The 22039-nt window shown below is 40.1% G+C and overlaps 1 protein-coding gene across 11 annotated transcripts in view; it reads right to left on the minus strand.

The window, feature by feature from the left end:
* The window catches only part of ANKS1B (ankyrin repeat and sterile alpha motif domain containing 1B), a 953137-nt gene that overhangs the window by 83131 nt on the left and 847967 nt on the right, over positions 1–22039 (minus strand). For all 11 annotated transcript variants that reach the window (XM_036866270.1, XM_036866272.1, XM_036866271.1 and 8 more), the window contains 2 exons: positions 3269–3376; positions 1045–1224 (listed from right to left, as the gene is read on the minus strand). In XM_036866270.1, coding sequence (XP_036722165.1) covers positions 1045–1224; positions 3269–3376 — 288 coding nt within the window. The remainder of the gene's footprint in view (positions 1–1044; positions 1225–3268; positions 3377–22039) is intronic.

The following is a 22039-nucleotide window of genomic DNA, read 5'->3' on the forward strand; positions in this document are numbered from 1 at the left end:
ATTCGATATTGAGCAAGTTGAAAGGAGACACAATATCTCAGACCCCTTCTCTCCAGGGCATATGCAGGCAGAATAGCCATGGCTTCCAGAACATTCTCTTCACATTTTTCTCTCGTGAGTGGCAGCACTGAATGTTTACCAAAGGCTTTAAAAAAACAGAATCTCACCAAACAGCTGAGAAAAATATTTAACAACCAAGGCAACGCAATTGCAGTCAAATTTTCACCTCAAGATTCTCATCTTAGGTGTGGGAGGCAGAGAAGCCTCTCAACGCTCAGTCTGAACCTAGAATGAGGATGAAAAGGGTTGATTCTGCCAACAGCTGTCAACAAATCCATAGCTGTGAGCCTTGGGGTGACACTGCAGAGCTAGCTGCCCATCTGAATGTGCTTTAGGAACAGCACCACTATTTGGTTACGGCTGACTTGAGTTCCTGAGCAGCAACCTGTGGACAGGTGAAACACGGACATCCATACCCAAAACATGGAAAGGTCTGAACAGGACAGACCTCTCTCTTCAGTTATTTGTGTCAGGCAGCGGCATCATTTTCAACCACTCAAGGTGACAGCATGAGATGGATGCAACTAGTCCCCACTGCACAATTCTAAACAAATGTGTAAACTTGGGAGAAAATGAACCACATTTCTCGGAGTTAATACTCCCCCACCCCCCAACTTTTGCCCTGTCATCCGACCAATTTACAGTCTATAATCTAGACTTTTATGATTTATTTTTTCATTATGATTTGATTCTTACACAGTATTATTCCCTTTAGGGCAAAGACTTTCTGGGTGCAAAGAGATCAGACATAATTTCTTCAGTAAAGAAATGGATAACAAGGATCTGTGTATACATTCCATTCCCAGAAAGGTCCATTTCATTCTAGTTCAACTGAGCAGAGAACGAAAGTCATGGCATAAAATGGTAAAATTCCAGTTACGTTGTGTACAATAGGCACCCATTGTAAGCAACTGTTCAAAGCTGGAATGCATTACTTGATATGGGTGAAAGACAAAAACATCACAGAGGCTTTGAACACCTTACCTGGGCCATCTGCCTCTCCAGTTTTGATCGGGGAATATCATCAAAGTAGTTTTCATTTCTTCTCCTCCTTGCATCGCCCTGCATGATAATGTGAGGAACGTCTAGGGAGCCACCAGTGGTGTAAGTGCTTTGGCTAAGTGATGGAGACAACTGAGGAGGAGTGTGATTACCACTGGGTTCCTGAATGGAAATACATCATGAAATAAATACCATGCTCTTGTGGCTGACCTCTGGTTTCAAAACTGTGAAACACTGACAAGACACACTGCAGGGGTGGGGAGTCATTTTTGAATCAACTGCCAAGGAATCGATGACATTCCACCATTTTATTAATGGCACAATCAATACCTCCCCACTAAGCATTTCAGGTTGAAGGTTTACAATATCAAGAATCAGGCTCTGTTTTCTTGAGTCAGCACCATGGATGATCCCAGGAGAGAGGCACACATATGTTGGGCACCCCTGACACTATCACTTGTATTTACAAGGGAAGGAACTGTGTCTCTACGTGGACAGAGGGGCCTCACCATGGTAGATGCCATGACAAGAAAGCTAAAGTGGGACCTCATGGGTGTTGATCCTCCATCAAAGAGTAGCCTGGCAATCCTTGCCAGGAAGAGGACACAGTATGGAAATGGCATGTCACACGCACAGACTGCAGAGCAATGCATGTAATGACAGAGGATGGGCTTCAATGGCAAAGAGAACTGGGGGAAACTGATCAAGAAGTAAGATAAAGGGGGGAAGACAGCTGGGCTCTGATGTTTGCAAGTAAGTGGAGGATTGGATCGTGCCGATTCTCCAGGCTACTTCTCTCCAAGATGTTCTGGACCTCCTTTGATGGATTAAGGTCCTACACTTTTTCTTGGGAACCTCTGTCTTTGTCTGTTGTTTCCCTAAATCTCTTCCAAAGAGCCAGAGGGAGAGGTTCAGCAGAGGAAGGAAAGACAGTAGGGTAAGTAGCAGGGAATTACTCCTCGAAAGGGTCATTTTAGGATGGTCAAACTGATGGTGCCTGTATCTTTCTCCTCTTTTGTGCAGCGAAACGAAGGCAAAACAATAATCCCTTCCTAGCCTCATTTTCCCCCAATTTATTTGAGGCTCTTCTTACTGAGGGAGAACTAGGTCCTCTTCTATCTTCACTACTCCCTAAGCCCTCACTAGCCTCCAAATATCCCAGTGTATTCCAACTGCCCCAATCCTCAGTTTTCCTCATGGCCCTCCTGGAGCCAATTCTCTTGCATTTCCTGAAGCCTCTGTGTATTTTCTTCCCCTTTAAAACTGAATCAGCCTTAAAATCTTAACAGCTCCTCTGCTGCTCGATCCTCTGTGATGCTGACAGTAGTTACTGGTTGCTGAAGTCCACTGATAAGAGGCATTCGACTGCATTTCATCGCTGGCAGTGACGTCTAAGTACTACTTTTGTGTTCGTTTATTATCACTACCCTTTCTGACACCTGCAGAAAAGGAATCAGAAGCAAGCAAGTGCAGGACTCAATAAAGAGAACAGAGTTGGAACTCTCCAACTGGTCATGGCGATCCTGCCTTTACGGTAAATTTTTGAAACGTTTCTACAGGCCTCATGAACACCAGGGACCACTGGCTACTCCTCCCGCTGCCATTCTGCCTGGCAATCTTCTCTCTCTCTGTCTCCTTCCCTCTGCTCTTTCTTGCCTTCCTTCCTCTTCCACTTTCTCTCTTCCTCCTAGTTTTTCTACCCCATAATTCTAAAAGACAGCTGAAATAGTTTACTAAATAAAGTCCTAGATTCTCTATTCTTAATTTTTGAAGTGGGTAAAGCTGAAAAATTTTCACTTCTTAAAAAACAGAAGACCCTAAGGTTAACTTTAAATTGACCTTTAACTTAACTCTGGTCCTCATCGATTTTCTACCTGTGGGTTTGAGGAGTTTGACAGAAAACTCATTTCTTCTCTTGGTGTAGAGGGGTGTGTGGGATGCGGGGTAGTGGAGAGGTTCTTTAAAGGTGGTGGTTTTTCAGATGTTAATTTAAATCTCAAAAATATATATTTAACCAACCGAGAAAAACAAATCTTGTCGTAGAAAACACTATCAAAGGCGAGATAGTTTTTTATACAGGGGAGGTAGGCTACATGGAAAATAGCCTGTACTTCCTGACCCATTGCTTCAATCATTTTTATTTTATTGCACAAAGTAATATTCGAGGATAAGAGTGGAGGACAAAACAAGCATGCTGGGTACTTACCCTGAGCGTGATGGACCGAGGGGGCTTCTGTGGTGGATCGTCGTGCAGCCTGTCTCCTAGAGATGCCAAGATACGTTTCCTGTGGCCAATCAAATTGATTTTTAAAACCTGAAAAGACATATATTTGGGTTAAATATTTCACTTGAGAAAAATAATTTTTACGTGTCCTAAAAGATGAAGGAGCGGAAAGAGATTTGTGCAAAGTTACCTCTGCACCGGGAGAGATGTGGTGTGAAATCAGTGTGTCCCCTCGGATCCAGAGAGAGAGGAACGGAGCGGCAAGGCAGTGTGGGTAGGAAGAGAAAGCAGGGACAGTGCTGTCACTCAGGCTGCCCTAGGGTCTGACTCTCTACCGAGCAGCCACAGGACCCTTCCAAAGCAGAAGTCAAGCCTCGTCCCTCTAATAGCTTCCTACGGCTCAGAATAAAATCTGAGTCCTGAGCTGGCCTCAAGTTCCAACAAGGCTGCCTGCCCTCTCTTTCTCTGTGTCCCCTCCTCTCTCCCCTCCAGCCTTCTCTGTTCTTTGAACATTCATTCTGGCCTTGGGGCCTCCACCCTTGTTTCTCCATCTGCCTGGAATGTTCCCCAGCAATTTTCGAATGACACCTTCTCATCCCTTTGGACGTTGCTTAAGTGTTGTCTGTCTTCTCACAAAGGCCCTTCCCATCTCCTCTTTAAAAGAACTGAGCCCTCACCCCGTCACACTCTACCCTGTGATCCTCTTCGTACCATCCTCTGAAATAACTTTATTTGCAGGTTTAGTGTTTGTGTAGCCCTCTCCCCCAGGTAAGCTTCCAGACAGCAGGTATATCTTTATCATTACTATTTCCCAAACGCCTAAACCAATGTTTGAAATAGTGGGGGCTCAATGAATATGAAAGAATGAATGTTCATACAGATGAAAGTAGCAAAGTAGGGTTAGAATCAAGTACTGCCTGACCAGAGTCTCCCCAGGGTGGGATTTTTGAGTCTGACAGGGCTGCAGAGGGCATAGTGTAGAAGAGATGACAAAGGAAACCAAGCCTTGCAGAGAGCCTCTGTTCTCAGCCCTTCCCAGAGCTTTACAAATGTTACTCTTTCCTTCATCCCAACATTCCTAACTGGAAGGTGTTCTTCTTGCTCTACAGAAGAGGAGACTGAGGTTCAGAGTGGTTAAGTAGCCCACCTAAGAGTCAGTATGCGGTGGCTCTGGGATGTGAATATGGTTTGCCTGACTCCAAAACTTGTTTTACGCCAAGGCAAACAGCAAAGTTTGGGCATATCTCCAAATATTACTGACTTTTTTAAAACAACAAATTATAAATCCATTCATAAGAAATATATTCACCTCTTTTCTGCACAAGTGTAGTACCAGGATAGAACAACCCTTGTTGGGTAACTAGTTCCCAAAGTAAATGACCCATTGTGAAAATGATTTTTTTAAAAAAAATTCTCTTTTCAAGTTTTAAGAGGTTGAAGCGGGCATTTCTTTGGCACTCATCCTGTGCTACCTTGAACTATTATTGGCCTATCTGTCAGTTAGCCTATTGGCTTTTCTGCCTAATCTGATTTCAATTTTAAACTAGCATGATGCTCTATTCCTTTTATTTTTTAATTAAAATTTAAAAAAATTTTTAATTTCTAATTTAATTTTTATTTTATATTGGAGTATAGCTGATTTACAATGTTGTGTTAGTTTCAGGTGTACAGCAAAGTGATTCAGTTATACATATATCCATTCTTTTTCAGATTCTTTTCCCATATAGGTTATTACAGGATACTGAGTAGAGTTCCCTGTGCTATACAGTAGGTCCCTGATGGTTATCTATTTTATATATAGTAGTGTGTATATGTTAATCCCAAACTCCTAATTTATCCCTAACCCCACCATGTTTCCCCTCTGATAACCATAAATTTGCTCTATTCCTTTTATACTCACTCTCTGACCCACGTCTGTCGAGGATGGGGATGGTAAATGTTAATCAGCGTGTGTCTACCTGCACCACATCCCTCTGATTTTATAAACCTTCATCTTCCCAGGCTGATAAATCCTCTCATCTTTGCAGGTTGTTTTCATAAAGCAGTCCTTTTAGTCCACTCTCTCTGTACCTTCTCCTCCTGTATTCCAACTGCTTCAGGTCTGCTGAACACATTACTCACAACATTCCAGGTGTAAGTGAACCATGGCCTTACATTTGAGTGGGCTACTATTTCCTGCTTTTAATGCCCCTTTAAAAATGCCCTTTCTAAGCACTCCTGATTTTTGGCTGGCTTTTTAGCTGCAGTAGGAATAACTAGGCACAAAAATATACACTGACTGTAAAACCTCTTAATTTTGTTATAGCTGATAGTTGAAAGCCCTTTAATCTTGGAAGGATGGTTTGAATGACTTCTCCCTACATTCCTTATCTTACAGTTGTCCATGCAGAAGCCCATCTGCCATCCTTCTGCCCACTCATGTAACCCTGTGTTATCTTTCTATATTCATATTAGCCAGCTTGGCATTTCACTACCCAGAGGAGCTTAGTAGTTTTTGCAAATCTGGAATTTCACCATATACTCCTTTTTTCAGGTGATTTACAAATATGCTAAGTAAGTGTGGTCCCTGGGCTGATTACTTGCAGGCAATACTGTTCATACAATCCAGAGAAATACCCTTATATTCTTTCATTGTTTCTTTTTTTTAAGCATCAAGATCAAAGAATTCCTCCATTTCAGAAAAATACGACATTAACCTTTTCAAGTGTATTCGCAAGTCTAAAAACCACTACATTTTCTTATTCCCTTTTATTCTTATTCTCAATTACTTTGCCAAAGCTTCTATTAGATATAAATTGCTCCCAAAAAATCCCCACTGCCTTTCTCTCAGTAGGGAATTGAACCTGATGCTGATGGTGCTGCCTTGGGCCCCTAAAACCTGCTAAGAAATGTTTGGTTTTTTAAAAAGATATATATTTTTAAGATTTATTGTTTATTTATTTATTTATTATTTATTTTTGGCCCTGTCAGGTCTTAGTTGCGGCACGTGGGATCTTCATTGAGGCATGCAGAATCTTTCGTTGCAGCGCGCAGGCTTCTCTCTAGTTGTGGTGTGTGGGTTTTCTCTTTTCTAGTTGTGGCGCGTGGGCTCCAGGGTGTGTGGGCTCTGTAGTTGTGGTGCATGGGTTGCAGAGCGCGTGGGCCCTGTAGTTTGCGGCACGCAGGCTCTCTAGTTGAGGCACGCAAGCTCAGTAGCTGTGGCGCGCGGGCTTAGTTGCCCCGTGGCATGTGGGAACCTAGTTCCCCGACCAGGGATCGAACCCACGTCCCTTGCATTGTAAGGGGGATTCTTTACCACTGGACCACCAGGGAAGTCCCAAGATATGTTTTTATAGCAATAAAGACACTCAAAATTATTTTGACAAACAACTGACACTAAATAACAAATAACTGTGATAAAATTGAGTTGGTGTAACTTCCATTGCTGCTTTTGGTTTACTCTCTGACAACTCAATTTTGGGCAAGTTACCTGACTCCTCTGATCTCAGTTTTCTGGCCTATAAAATGAGGAAGTTAATGCCAATCTCCAATGTTGTTGGAAAGATGAAGAGTGAAACGGTGAGAATAATCAGCACAGTGCCAGCACACAGAAGACACAATCTCACGGTGTGCTCATTCCAGCTAATGGTCTCTAAGGATGCAAGGAAATCTGACCTGGAAAAACAGGGACTTGGTCATTTTCGTAAAGTTAATGATGTCAAACAAATATGCTGGTGCCTTGCATCATGAGATGTGGTTAACCTTGGAAAAACCCTCATTGAAGCGACGTGTACTGGTAGTAATGGGTCTGTTTTCTAGCTATTACTTTAATATCAGACCTAATCTAAAAGAATGCATCTTATTCTCCTATCCCACCATTCAATCTCCAATAGGAGGTAAGCTGAGGCCCTTCTCCACACTAAGCTCCATTGCTGCCTCCTCCACACAACTAGCCTGAAGAGGGAAACAGACAGATGGGTGGACAGAATGAACAAATTAACACAGAGTGATGGTTCATGTCAAGAAGGCCTGGGTAACTCTCCTTCTATATTAGAAATGATCCCTTTTTTTTTTTAAATTTATATTTTGGCTGTGTTGGGTTTTCGTTGCTGCGTGCGGGCTTTCTCTAGTTGTAGTGAGCGGGGGCTACTCTTCGTTGCAGTGCGTGGGCTTCTCATTGTGGTGGCTTCTCTTGTTGCGGAGCACGGGCTCTAGGCGCACGGGCTTCAGTAGTTGTGGCACGCAGGCTCAGTAGTTGTGGCTCGTGGGCTCTAGAGCGCAGGCTCAGTAGTTGTGGCGCACGGGCTTTGTTGCTTGGGGCATGTGGGATCTTCCCGGACCAGGGCTCGAACCCGTGTCCCCTACATTGGCAGGCAGATTGGCGCCACCAGGGAAGTCCAGAAATGATCCCATATTACAGAAGATACTGATGATTACATTTATTGAACATCTGCTATGTTCCAGTTGTGCCAGAAACTGTTCCAAGTGTACTATATATGTGTAAATATCTCATTTGATTCTTATAATAACAGTATCATTCCCATTTTAGAGATACCAAAGCTGAGACTTAGAAATACTGAGTAATCTGTTGAAGGTCTCACTGCTAACAGGTATCCTGGCTGGGATCTGCACCTGATTCTTAACCGGCTCTTTACCACTCACCACACTCTTCTTCTTGCTATCAACCTCTATACTGTTTGGTCTTCGCTACACTATTAGTTACACATTATGATGCTTCTTAAGATGGTGCTTTTTATTTTGAGTTATCATGTTCAAAACATTTATACTGGGTCTCGATCATCTGAAAACATTAAAATAACACAGTTTCAGTTTTGGACAAGGCTCACGGCAGGGTTAAAGCTTCAAGCCAAAAGAGCTCAGGTGGGTGTACCTTACAGAATTCCTTGTGAAATGCATATATACACAAAGGACAAGAAGTCCTCATGAACCTAAGATTCAATCCAAGTTGACTAATATTAGAGAGGTAGGGAGGGTGACATTTGGCTTCAAAACTCCAAAGTTGACAGTAAGAAATCCAATTGGCAAAACAACAGAGAGACTATTCCAAAGAAAGATAGTCATTATGGAAAAGTTAAGTCCAAAGGCAGCTGGGTTTGCCTTGAGTAAGAACAGCTTAACATCTGATCATCGTTGTAAGCAGATAGGGAAACAGTGAGATCCTCTCACCCCAGGCACCGTAATCCATGACCAGTCAGTCTGTAAACCTTCAGTTTTCAAAAAGCCGGAGCAATGGTTACTGTGGTAGAAAGAATTCTGTATGGTTTTCATCACCGCTTGGGTGAAAAGTTAACTGCATGTAAAAGGAAGGAACCCCATCGGAGTAAAAGGTAAAGTAATGGTAACCTACTGAGGATTTAGCTATTCCAAGATATTGAGCCAATTCTGCTCAATTCAAATAACAATATCGAACAAACACATGAAAGGATGTTCAACATCACTAATCATTAGAGAAATGCAAATCAAAAGTACAATCAGGTATCATCTCACACTGGTCAGACTGGCCATCATCAATAAATCTACAAACAATAGATGCTGGAGAGGGTGTGGAGAAAAGGGAACCCTCTTGCACTGTTGGTGGGAATGTAAATTGATACAGCCACTATGGAGAACAGTATGGAGGTTCCTTAAAAAACTAAAAATAGAACTACCATACGACCCAGCAATCCCACTACTGGGCATATACACTGAGAAAACCGTAATTCAAAAAGAGTCATGTACCCCAATGTTCATTGCAGCTCTACTTACAATAGCCAGGACATGGAAGCAACCTAAGTGTCCATCAACAGATGAATGGATAAAGAAGATGTGGCAAATATATACAATGGAATATTACTCAGCCATAAAAAGAAACGAAATTGAGTTATTTGTAGTGAGGTGGATGGACCTAGAGAGTGTCATACAGAGTGAAGTAAGTCAGAAAGAGAAAAACAAATACTGTATGCTAACACATATATATGGAATCTAAAAAAAAAAAAAAGGTTCTGAAGAACCCAGGGGCAGGACAGGAATAAAGATGCAGACTTAGAGAATGGACTTGAGGACACGGGAAGGGGGAAGGGTTAGCTGGGACGAAGTGAGAGAGTGGCATGGACTTATATATACTACCAAATGTGTGGGAAGCAGCCGCATAGCACAGGGAGATCAGCTTGGTGCTTTGTGACCACCTAGAGGGGTGGGAAAGGGAGGTTGGGAGGGAGACACAAGAGGGAGGAGATATGGGGCTATATGTATATGTATAGCTGATTCACTTTGTTATAAAGCAGAAACTAACACACCATTGTAAAGCAGTTATACTCCAATAAAGATGTTAAAACAAACAAACAAACTAAAAAACCAATATCAAGTTTCTGCCACAAATTATTTGGTGGATTCGAAGAGGAAACACAGAGAAACTGGGCATAAAAAACTACAGAGCCAAACCATTAACTAAGAATAAATTATTTTACATATGAGGATAAGAAAGTGGTTCCAACTGCTGAGTTCCAATAGGTAAAAAATTAAAGTTACTGCATGTTTTCTTAATAGTTTTTATTACAACTATCATGAGAAATGTGGGTTAAAGGGAAGGAATGTTGTTGAAACAACACAGGCCTGCTGCATATTGGTATTCATTCATCAGAGTAGTAGCTGCCTCTGGGAATCTTCTCCAGTATCAATTAAAGAAGACAACTTCAGAAACCCCCTGGCACACCCTGGCAATAGGAGAATAACTGTGCTGAGTGACAATGCTATAATATTATGTCACTGTCATTTATGTTTCTGGGTTTAGCTGTGGGAATTCTGCTAGACAATATCATGACATTACCCTCACACTGAATAGGTTACATCAGAATATATGTCACAGCAAACTGGAAGTCACGGTACCCAGACTTCTCTTTTTTTCCCTCTTTAAATTTAATGTGATATAAATTAAACATGTTTTTCTCTTTTTAAAAATTAATGTTTTGACTATAATAACAATACTCTTTCCCATTATAGAGACAGGAAATACAGAAAAACAAATAAGAGGATGAGTTATCCTAGGCTCTTAGTGTTTAGGTACATTTTCTTTCATTTTGTCCCCATGATTATGTGTTGTGGTTGTCATACTGTAAGTACAATTTTCACCATAATTTTTTTTCACTCAGTACTAAACCTAAAGAACTTTCCTACTTATGCTACCCTCAGCAGGCATTTAAAGTAACTCCATGTTACCATATTATTGCTTTTGAGAAGTATGTCATAATTCATTAACCACCCCCCTCACTGTTGGAAATTTAGCTTGTGCTTCTTTTCTCAATATCAAACATTCCACGTGCTTTAAAAATGCTATCATCCTACAACTTCCATTTTCGTTGCCATGTTTGCATAGACACAATATGAAAAACACCAGAGAACGCTGCAGGGATGCACGTGAGTCATGAAGAAGAGTCATGTAGCGACAGTCTGTCTCCATGTTCCACATGAAATCTCAATCCGTTTATTGCCGGCTGGACCCAGTCCTCCAGGGAGAAATCACAAACCCAGGTAATGTTCCTCAGTGTCACATTTTGCATTTGTTATATTTTGGAGTTCAGATTTAGCTGACAGACGTGAAATGACACAGGTAGCTGGAATCCTCCAGAGACTACACGTGAGGCAGTGCTGAGCACACAGGCGACTCTGGTTATCACCGTGGGACTGCCTCCTTCTTATTTCTGGGGTTTTATTTAGGGAGGGATTTTTACTTTATTTTTGTTTAAATGGTATTTTGGATGAAACAGCTCCACGCTGCATGTGGAACCCCCCTTCCATTTTAAAAGGGTAGATTATTTCCCCCTTCCCTTTTCTAGATATTTGCCAAGTGAGGACAGCAGCTCCCATGCAAGTCTAGAGAGTTCATCTACCTTCAGAGGGGCCTCTTCTAACAAAACTCCAAGTGCTCTGAATGCCCAGAATGGAAGCTCAGATGGAAGTTTATCAGGTTTGTTCTCCTCTGCAGAACTAAAATCGCAATTAAATGTGAAAGCTTTCCCCCCTTCCTGGTAATAATTTCAAAACACTTTCCACTGAGAGCATCAAGGCAAAAGTACCTGTGTGTCATTCAATTTCAACTCCCACAATTCCAGAAATCCTCATCTGAACTTGCATTCGATTTTTGACTGTGACATTTTCTCTCTCATTCCTTGGGCTGTAATAATCCATGTCTGGAATGGTATGGTGGATAGAAGGACCTCTGGAGCAGACAGTCATGACATTTTGTTCTTGCCCTGATTCTTCTTCTAGCTAAGTGATATTTAACATCTTTGAGGTGTGATATTGAAGGGCCAATAATAATCTTATTCAGCAAACATCTACTGGATGTCTTCCACATATAATGCAATTTGGGAGCACCAAAGAAGAAAAAAATTCAGTCCTCTAGGGCTCTCAATCCAGTAGGTGAAAAAATATTTTTTAAAATGTGGGTGTGTGTATATATTCTTGCATATTATCTATGCATGTATCCATCCACCCATCTACCTACCTACCTACCCATCATCCACCCATCTATCTAAATGTATATGTCTACACAGCCTTCCAAGACTAAAAGGGATTTCTGTGGACTGAATGAGAATGGCTAGGAAGCTGCTCTGGAAATTATAAAGCACTGAATTAGGGCATTATTTCTCTTTTAAGTACAACAGAAACTTAAAACTTTCTTACCCTATCCTTGAATAATCCTATCAGCAAAATTTTGAATATTATCTTTGTTACTTAAATGTGCAATTATGGATACCTCTGGGTAGATTTAGATCAAGAACCATGCCTTTCACTTCTCCAGCCCTCTCTCCTATTAATCTAAAATGTCTTTAACTCCAACCAGACAAATCTCTTCCATGTCTTCAACCGTGCCATGTGCATCTTTTTGGCCCAAATATATAACACCTCTGCATACTCTAGAATGTCCCTGTCTTCTTTATCATTAGAATGTTGCAAGGATGAAATTAAAATTCACCTAAAGCCTTCCTTGCTCACTTCTCTCTTTGAACTTCTATAGTATTTGTGGGCTGCCCTGTGCTGTTGACACTTGATACACAAGGGTGTGTAGTGCTAGCTCTCTTGTTATATGTCTGTGTCTTACCTGTTCAACCAGACTGTAAGCTCTGGGAAGTCAGGTACAGTGTCACTGTAACCTAGGGTCCCTCATGGCATCTAGCATGCAAGTATACCTTAAAGGAACATCCCTGAAATCTCAAATCTGATCCCTTTTGCAATGGACAACAAACGAAGTAGGGGAGATACCTCTGAAAGGCAAAGAGGAGAAGAAAGGAACAGCTATATCCTATTTCTTTTCCTTTCTACTCTCAATAGTTTTCTATTCCTTCTGAGTTTTAGCACCAAATTCCTTTACACAGTCTTGCCAAGGGTGATGTAAAACTCCCTTACCTCCCACCATCTGTAAGTCCTTCCCTATACCTCTAACACTCCAACTAAAAAATCAAAAACCTGTGACTAGATTTTCCAAATTTTCTTTCCTTCTGCTATTACTTTTTAGAGCAACTGCTACTAAAAAATCAGCAAATAACAGTTTGTATGACAGATGCCATCAAAACACAACTGTGTTGGAAATTGGAGACAATACAAATAAATGGAAAGATATCCCATGTTTGTGAACTGGAAGAATCAGTATTGTTAAAATGTCCATACTACCCAAAGCAATCTATAGATTTAATGCAATCCCTATCAAAATACCCATGACATTTTTCATGGAACTAGAACAAATAATCCTAAAATTTGTATGGACCACAAAAGACCCCGAACAGCCAAAGCAACCTTAAGAAAAAAGAACAAAGCTGGAAGTATCACATGCTCTGACTTCAGACTATACTACAAAGCTACAGTAATCAAAACAGTGTGGTACTGGCACAAAAAAAGACACATAGATCAAGGGACCAGAACAGAGAGCCCAGAAATTAACCCATGCACATATGGTTAATTAATCTACTACAAAGGAGGCAAAAATATACAATGAGGAAAAGACAGTCTCTTCAATAAGTGGTGTTGGGAAAACTAGACAGCTAGATGTAAAAGAATGAAATTAGAACATTTTATACCATATACAGAAATAAACTTAAAATGGATTTATTTTATAAAAAATCTAAATGTAAGACCTGAAACCATAAAACTCCTCGAAGAAAACACAGGCAGTACAATTTTTGACATAGGTCTTAGTAATATTTTTTTGGATCTTTCTTCTTAGGCAGGGGAAGTAAAAGCAAAAATAAACAAATGGGACCTTATCAAACTTAAAAGCTTTCACACAGTGAAGGAAATCATCAACAAAACAAAAAGGCAACCTACTGAATGGGAGAAGACATTTTCAAATGATATGTCTGATAAGGGGTTAATATCCAAAGTATGTAAAGAACTCATAAAACTCAATATCAAATAAACAAACAACCCGATTAAAAAAATGGGAAAAGGACCTGAATAGACATTTTCCCAAAGAAGACATACAGTTGGCCTACAGGCACATGAAAAGATGCTCAACATCACTAATCATCCAGGAAACACAAATCAAAACCATAATACAATACCATCTCACATATGTCAAAATGGCTGTAGTAAAAAAGACAAGAAATAACAAGTGTTGGTGAGGATGTGGAGAGAAGGGAACCCTAGGATACTGTCGGTGGGAATGTATATTGGTACAATCACTATGGAAAACAGTATGGAGGTTCCTCAAAAAATTAAAAATAAAACTACCATATGATCCAGCAATTCCACTCCTGGGTATATATCTGAAGAAAATGAAAACAATAATTCAAACAAGATATATGCACCCCAATGTTTGTAGGAGCATTATTTACAACAGCCAAGATATAAAAGCAACTTGTGTCCATCAACAGATAAATGGATAAAGAAGGTAAAATATGGTATATACATACAATGGAATATAACTCAGCCATAAAAAAAAGAATAAAATTTTGCCATTTGCAACATGGATGAATCTGGAGGGTGTTATGCTTAGTGAAATAAGCTAGAGAATGACAAATGCTATATATTTTCACTTATATGTGGAATCTGAAAAATAAAACAAACAAATGAATATAGCAAAACAGAAACAGACTCACAGATACAGAGAACCAGTGGTTACCAAAGGGGAAAGAAGTGTGGGGGGAGGGTGAGGCAAGACAGGTGAAGGGGAATAAGAGGTACAAACTACAAGCTATAAAATAAATAAGTTACAAGGATGTAATGTACAGCACAGGGAATATAGCCAATAATTTATAATGACTTTATGTGGAGTATAATCCATAAACATATCTAATCACTATGTTGTTCACCTGAAACTAATGTAATATTGTAAGTCAACTATACTTTAATAAAAAACAAAACAAAACAAAACCCAAAACACAACTGTGTTAACCTATGGCAAGGAAAAGAGGTTCCAAGTTACACAGCTCCAGAGAGAGCAGAGGGCGGTGAGAAAGAGGGAGAGTGTGAGACGGGGGTGGAGGTGGGCTGGGGGTTGGGGATATGTGTGTTTTCTGAATGTAGTCTGTCTCAGTAAACAGGAAATACTAATTACGAGGAAACAAGATAATCTCTGCATAGAAAGAGAGACCTTAATGGTATAATTGCCTCTGAGCGTTTAAGGGTTCTGGAGGTAGAAAGCCTTCTTTTGTAATCAATGAGAATCTTAGGCTTATTTGCAAAGCTCTCTGAATTACCTCTTGATGAAAGTCCTAATTTTCTGATTACATCTTCATATAAACATTGCTCCAGAAGATTTTTAAAAAATACAAACCAACCAACCAACCAACCAACCAACGAATCAGTTCTTAACTAATTTTCCTGTAAGTTACTTGTAAGTACAGCTTGCTGCAAATCGGGATTTCATAGAGAAATTTGGTTTGCATTGCTGAATTGCAATTGAGCAATTGTTGGGATTATTGAAGGAAAAATTTGTTATGAAAGAAAATGGGGGGCTTCCCTGGTGGCGTAGTGGTTAAGAATCTGCCTGCCAATGCAGGGGACATGGATTTGAGGCCTAGTCCGGGAAGATCCCACATGCCATGGAGCAACTAAGCCCGTGCGCCACAACTACTGAGCCTGCGCTCTAGAGCCCATGAGCCACAACTACTGAGCCTGCATGCCACAACTACTGAAGCCCGCGTGTCTAGAACCTGTGCTCCGCAACACGAGAAGCCACCACAATGAGAAGCCCGCGCACCACAATGAAGAGTAGCCCCCGCTCGCTACAACTAGAGAAAGCCCGCGCACAGCAACGAAGACCCAACACAGCCAAAAATAAATAAATAAATAAATAAATTTATTTTAAAAAAAAGGAAAGAAAATGGGAACTATGTGCTATATCCCGCATCTGAAGTTTTATTCTTATAGATGCGATGATGGGCTAATAGCATTTAAAAGCTGCAATCTCTTTGCGGTATTATTAATACATAAAAATGCTCTGCATGTGAAGAAGTAGCAAGGCCACAATTTTGCTTATATTTTGCTAACCATGCACGATATTTACAGTTATTAAGGGTACTTTTCAACTTAGTTTTTTTCAGTTTTTGAGATCATAAAACTTATGGTCTATTATATTGTGTGCCCAATGTGCTCATTATTGTAAATGAAATTATGTTTAACAAAGTTCATTATTAACACACATCCATTTATTATAAATTAAACTGAATTATACAAAACACATGAATATAACATATTTGTAGAAGAGCTCTAAGACAAATTGAATCTCAAGAGACAATCTTAGGTGAGGTCCTGGTTATTCAATTTTGGATTATAAATGGTTTCCTTTTCTGCTCTTTTACTGCTTCCTTTTTTCTGTTTAGCTACTTTAATGGCATGTAACACCCTCTATCAGAGGGTAGGACAGTGAAAGGGACAATGAATTCAAACCAGTCAATTCTGTTTCTTGTCAGCAGCTCTGATAAAATAATTTGGCATGGGAGGAGGCAAAAATCTATCTAAAACTAGCTCAAATTAAGGTTTAAAAAATGCTTGCATGGATTTTACTTAGCCTACCTAGCTACTACTGCACTTTAGAACTGGGTGTTCACTGTATTTCAGTCCCTATATGGAGGGAAAAAGGATGTTAAGGGTTAAAAAAAAGTATTTCTAAGGAAAGCAGATGTTGTTGTTAGTCCCATGGACAGGCTCAAGATGAGAAAGCAGGATTGTAGTGAGAGAGAGATTTTTTTTATAATCCTTTTCTTCCATTGCTTTCCCCCACCCCCATCAGCTATCTCCTTATCATCTTTTTCTCCTGAAGAATCACATAACAGAATAAAATTGGAGTCACTATATACTCACTAGAATGGCTAAAATAGAAAAGGTTGACAATACCAAGTGGCGGTGAGGATGTGGAGAAACTGGAAGCTTCATATTGCTAGTGGGAACGTGAAATGGTACCCCTACGTTTTGGAGAACTGCCAATATCTCACATTATGACTCAGTTTCTTATCATACAACCCAACAAGTACACTCCTAGTCAGCAACCCAAGAGAAATGGAGACATGTCCATACAAAGATTTATAAATGAATGTTTAGACAACATTATTAATAATAGCTAAAAACTGGAAAAAATCCAAATGTCTCATCAACTGGCAAATGGATGAGTAAAATCTAGTATATTCATGCTATGGAGTACTACTCAGAAATAAAAAAGAACAGGCTATAGATACATGCTACAGTATGCGTGAGTGTCAAAAACATTATGCTAAGTGAAAGAAGCCAGACACATAAGATTACATGTTGTATGATTCATTTTTTGATGTTTTTAGAAAATATAAAACTATATCTAGAGAAAGCAGATCAATGTTTGCCTAGGGTGGGAATGGGAGTGAGGACTGACTGCAAGGGCTGTGAGGGAATTTTTTATAGTAATGGAAATGTTCTAAAACCGAAGAGCATTGATGGGTGAACAACTGTATAAATCTACTAAAACTCACTGAACTGTATACTTAAAATGGGTAAGTTTTATGACCCATAATTATATCACAATAAAGCTGTTTAAAAAATGAATAATGCTGGGAGAAAGCCCTCAGTATTCAGTATTCAGCAAGTGTGGTGTAAATAGGCCATTCCTGAAGGGTATAATTCAGGTTGCTCCAGAGAGAAACCGCTGTCCTCTAGGAATGTACCATTTTCCACCTGGACTAAAGGATAAGCAACACTCGAACTGCAGGGTGTCCAGGATATTTCAAGGGAAATGTGACCCAGAGGGCAGCTTTGCTCTAGGTACCGAGTGCTGTTTAGCTACAGGCTAATGGGTGAGTAGGACATTTCTCTGTTACATGTCTACGGTAAATTAGGACCTATGGCTTTCAATATGTATATTTTAAGAGTCTTAATCTTCCTAGCAATGACACTTTGGTAAAAATGTTTATGCTTTTTAAATGCTTGCAGCAAATGGTTTGTGAATGTTTGAAAAGAGAGAAGTGCTCACTAGGAGCCATGATGGGCTCTGTAGGGGTAGCAGGTGGTGATAATGAGATTCTCTCACGCACTAGGGAATAAGGTTGCATTCTAAGCACTAAATTAATCACACCAACAGAATGAATGGAGACAGAATGACTTGGTTCAGAAAGAGCCAGTGGAATAGACCGGCAATTTGACTATTTTGTTTAGATACTGAAACCCAGCTGAACAAAGAAGGAATGTGTCAGGGTGGGGTGGGCATGGAAGCAAGGGTGGGGGGCAGATTCAAGCAGCAAAACAGCGGATAAAACACAATTAAAAAGCCTAGCCTTGGTAGTATTGTTGGGACAGAGAGTTTGAATCTGGAGAAAGAAAGCTCCTTGATCACTTAAAAGGCATTCTCTGCCATTAGGCAGAGGCTATTTCATCAGGTCTCCTATTGATCCAAACAAGATATCTCTCAAAATTCCCTTTCCTCCAATACCATGTGCACCAGGAGGCAATCAGAGAATCCGTTTTCTTGGTACCCAGATACCAGGAAACGAAATGTGAAAGATGGAGGGCGGGGAGACTTTGACCACAGTTAGGGAGGCCTTCCCACCATACATTAACTGACTGCAAATCTTGTTGATACGCTGTTCTCGAGTCAACTAACTCAACACCGTGGAAGCACAAGATTCTATCAGACGAACATAGTGACTGAGAGCAGGGCCTGGTGTCAGGGTGACGTGGGTGTGAGCCTTGATTCTGGCACTTACTATATATGGCTTTGGGTCAATTATTTAGCCTCGCTCAGCTTCACCTAACTCATTCAAAATAATGGGGTTAAAAAAATAGTACTTACCTCTTAGTGTCGGCATTAAATGAGATATATGAAAAGCACTTAGCCCAGTGCCTGACACAGGATGAGTCTCAATAAATGGTAAGTTCATTCAGTGTGTGATTTAGTCCAGTTTCTGAACCAGAAGGACTGAGCCCACCCCTGGAACTTGGTCACTCATCAACCTCATGTCACAACTCGAAGCCCTCGGCAACTGGCCAGGCATCTTTTCTCTGGCAAGAACACCTGTGCCATCAGCCTCTCTTCAAACTTCAGTGGTCTCATTAAAAATAAGTTCTTGCTGTACTATATTAATTTCCTCTTTTGACAGGGATATTAGTATGAGGTTGACAGACCAGGAGAATGCCATAGATATAGTGTCTTCGATTTCAATAAAGCACTTGATGAAGTCTTTCATTATCTGTAAGATGGTGGGCTCTATGAGAGAAAAATTAAGTGGATTCACAGCTGGTTGTACATCTATACCCAAGAGGCTTGATGAATGACTCTGTCACAGCCTGTAGGGGGGTACCACTGATTGAATGCCATAGGCCTCTGCCCCTGGATTCTGCTCTATTCAATATTTTTATTAATGGCATCAAAGTAGACCTAAGAGGGACGTTTATCAGATTTTTCAATGACATAAGGCTGTGAAAGATATTTAATACAGTAATAGGCCAATGCAAAATTCAAAATTCCCTCAACAGGCTGACAGGCCACGGTGACACCGAAAAGATGCAATTTAACATGGATAAATGTAATGTCCTACACTAAGGTTCCAAAAGAAATCAATTGTTCAAGTTCAAGATGGAGGAATATATGGCTTTGCCACAGCTCAGAGAAATATCTGAATTTTCAGTTGAACACAAAAGAGGCTTTTTAGTGCCTCTTTTTAGGGGAAAGAACACAAGACGACAGGTCAGAAGGGGAAAAGAATACACATATAATACAGATCAGCTCATTTGCCTTACTGTTTCAGTCTTACAAGCTTGGTGATTACCTCCATTTTAGAAATGAATAGACTGAGGCTCAGGGACTTTAGGAACTTGCCAAAGTAGGTGACAAAGTCAGGAGTTGACTTCCAAAATTCGTGCTCTTTCTATTCATCGTATCCTGCAGCCATTTCTCTCTCAGAGGCGCTGTGAGGCTCAAGTGAGACAATTTTAAAAGAAGTACCTAGCATGGTGCCCGGCCCACATCTTCTGCTCAGAAGTTGTTGGTCTTTCCCCAGAGACTCATTTAGCTGTAAGGCTATGTGCTTATTTAAAAGACTGGTACTTTATTTACTACAGTATGAGCCCTGCAGTTTACTCTAAGTCTTTTCAAGTTTATCCATTAATATATCTACCACAGAAATGATTCTGTTAAGTTTTCTTATATTCCTTTTACTCTCTCACTATTATTCCAAAATCCTTCATGCCAGAAGGGGAGGCCCTGGCCAGGAAAAGGTAGTGGGATATTTGAGGGCAATCTGAAATCTGTCAGTCAGTAATGATTCCTAGATAATAAAAACTTTTTTTTTAATTAAGGTAATTTTCAAGGGCTGCATTAGTGGTTCAGTGTTGCATATTTACATGAAAAAGCCTCAATTACCTTTAGATAATGGGGTGGTGTGTTAAGTAACCTTAGTATAGTGATATGCATATAGAATGTACAAAACTTTCACTTAATTCAATTATTTAATTAGTGTATCTTATGGTTATATGACACTTTTTTCCCATTGTTGGAGTCTTTATTGGAATTTTTTCTAAATATATATACCTTATATATTATATTATACATAATATGTTATATATATATTATATTTGGCATTCTTCCTAAATATATATATTTAGTAATATAACATACATATAAATATAATATATAAAATACATAAGAATTCCAAATGTTATATAATATATATAATACATGTTCTTCCTAAACATATAATATATATAGCCTATATGTATTATATATGTAAATACTTAGGAAGAATTCTAAATATTATATATGATATATATTATACATAATATGTAATAATCTCTATATATCTAATATATATACATAAACAACTTTTGCTCCTCCCCTGCCTAAGTGCAGTTAATTGAAGGTCCTTAATTGTTTCCTTGATATCTGGAATATCACATAGCATCTGATTCATGCTGTGTGAAGACCATTTGTCACTGGGCCACAGTGCTGCTGCAGAGGGTGGCTGAGGAATGCACATTGGCCCCAGCAGCATCCCAGGTTTTTCTCTTTTTAATAAATACTTAGGAGCAGTTGTTTGTCACTGTCTCTTGCACCAAAAGCAAGGGCTGACAACATTAGCTATCTAAAAGTTCCAGTTAATGGAGGGTTTATTGTAAAAAAAAAATTCTTTGAGGGAGAGGGGCGAGCTCCTTTTAATGTTCTCTCCTTCCTTCTCTTCGCCTAGGCCAGCCACGATTCACAAAGCTGGAGAATGGAGAGTCATTAAAAAGATGGAGCCATTAGCTGCTGACAGAGCTAGTCCTGTCCTCCCATCCCGGGGCGGAGAGGGATAGCCATGGTGAGTGAGCAGGGGGCCCTGTGCAGTGAATGAGATGAGGACCTCTGCTGTAAACTCTCTTATAAAGATATGCAAAGAGGGCTTCCCTGGTGGCGCAGTGGTTGAGAATCTGCCTGCCAGTGCAGGGGACACGGGTTCGAGCCCTGGTCTGGGAAGATCCCACATGCCGCGGAGCAACTGGGCCCGTGAGCCACAACTACTGAGCCTGCGCGTCTGGAGCCTGTGCTCCGCAACGAGAGGCCGCAATAGTGAGAGGCCCGCGCGCTGTGATGGAGAGTGGCCCCCGCTTGCTGCAACTGGAGAAAGCCCTCGCACAGAAACGAAGACCCAACACAGCCAAAAATATAAATAAATAAATTAAAAAAAAAATCTTAAAAAAAAAAGATATGCAAAGAAGTAATGTTTCTGGTGTTGAAGGATTCTTTGGGGGCCAGAGCACTTAATCTGTGATAAAATGGAAACCGTCCTTCAGGTTTTTAAGGCTTATGAGCTGTGCCTTCTTTTTGGAATGGCCTTCACCTCTTCTCTATCTGGTGAACCTCTACTCATCTTTCAGTATGTCAAGACCAAGTTCAAATATTACTTTGTGAAAGATGAAACTTCTACCAACACCCCTGTCACCCATCCCCTGCCACCTGTCATACTGTACTACAGCTAGGTGTTTGCATGTTTCCTTCTCTAGACCAAAATCTTGAAAGCAGAAATAAGTCTTATTCTTTTTGTATTCCTTACATGCAGCTATTATAAAATGGCTCAAAACTAAACCAAACCAGACCAAAACAAAGAAATCTCAAAACAAATCACAGCAATAGACCTTTGAATGACAGTATCAAATTAGTCATGCTCCAAGAAAAAAATATCGACAGCGCATTGTATGAAAAAATGAAGTATATTTATTTTGTATCAGGTTTGTAAGCTTGTTGATCAAATATATGAGCTCAAGACGAAAAAGCAAAAAGAAGGGCAATGCTTTCTAAAAAGGAGATGCTGAACTATCAAATGGAAAAGTTATATCCTTACT

Source organism: Balaenoptera musculus, chromosome 10 (assembly GCF_009873245.2).
Source record: "Balaenoptera musculus isolate JJ_BM4_2016_0621 chromosome 10, mBalMus1.pri.v3, whole genome shotgun sequence".
Taxonomy (NCBI): Eukaryota; Metazoa; Chordata; class Mammalia; order Artiodactyla; family Balaenopteridae; genus Balaenoptera; species Balaenoptera musculus.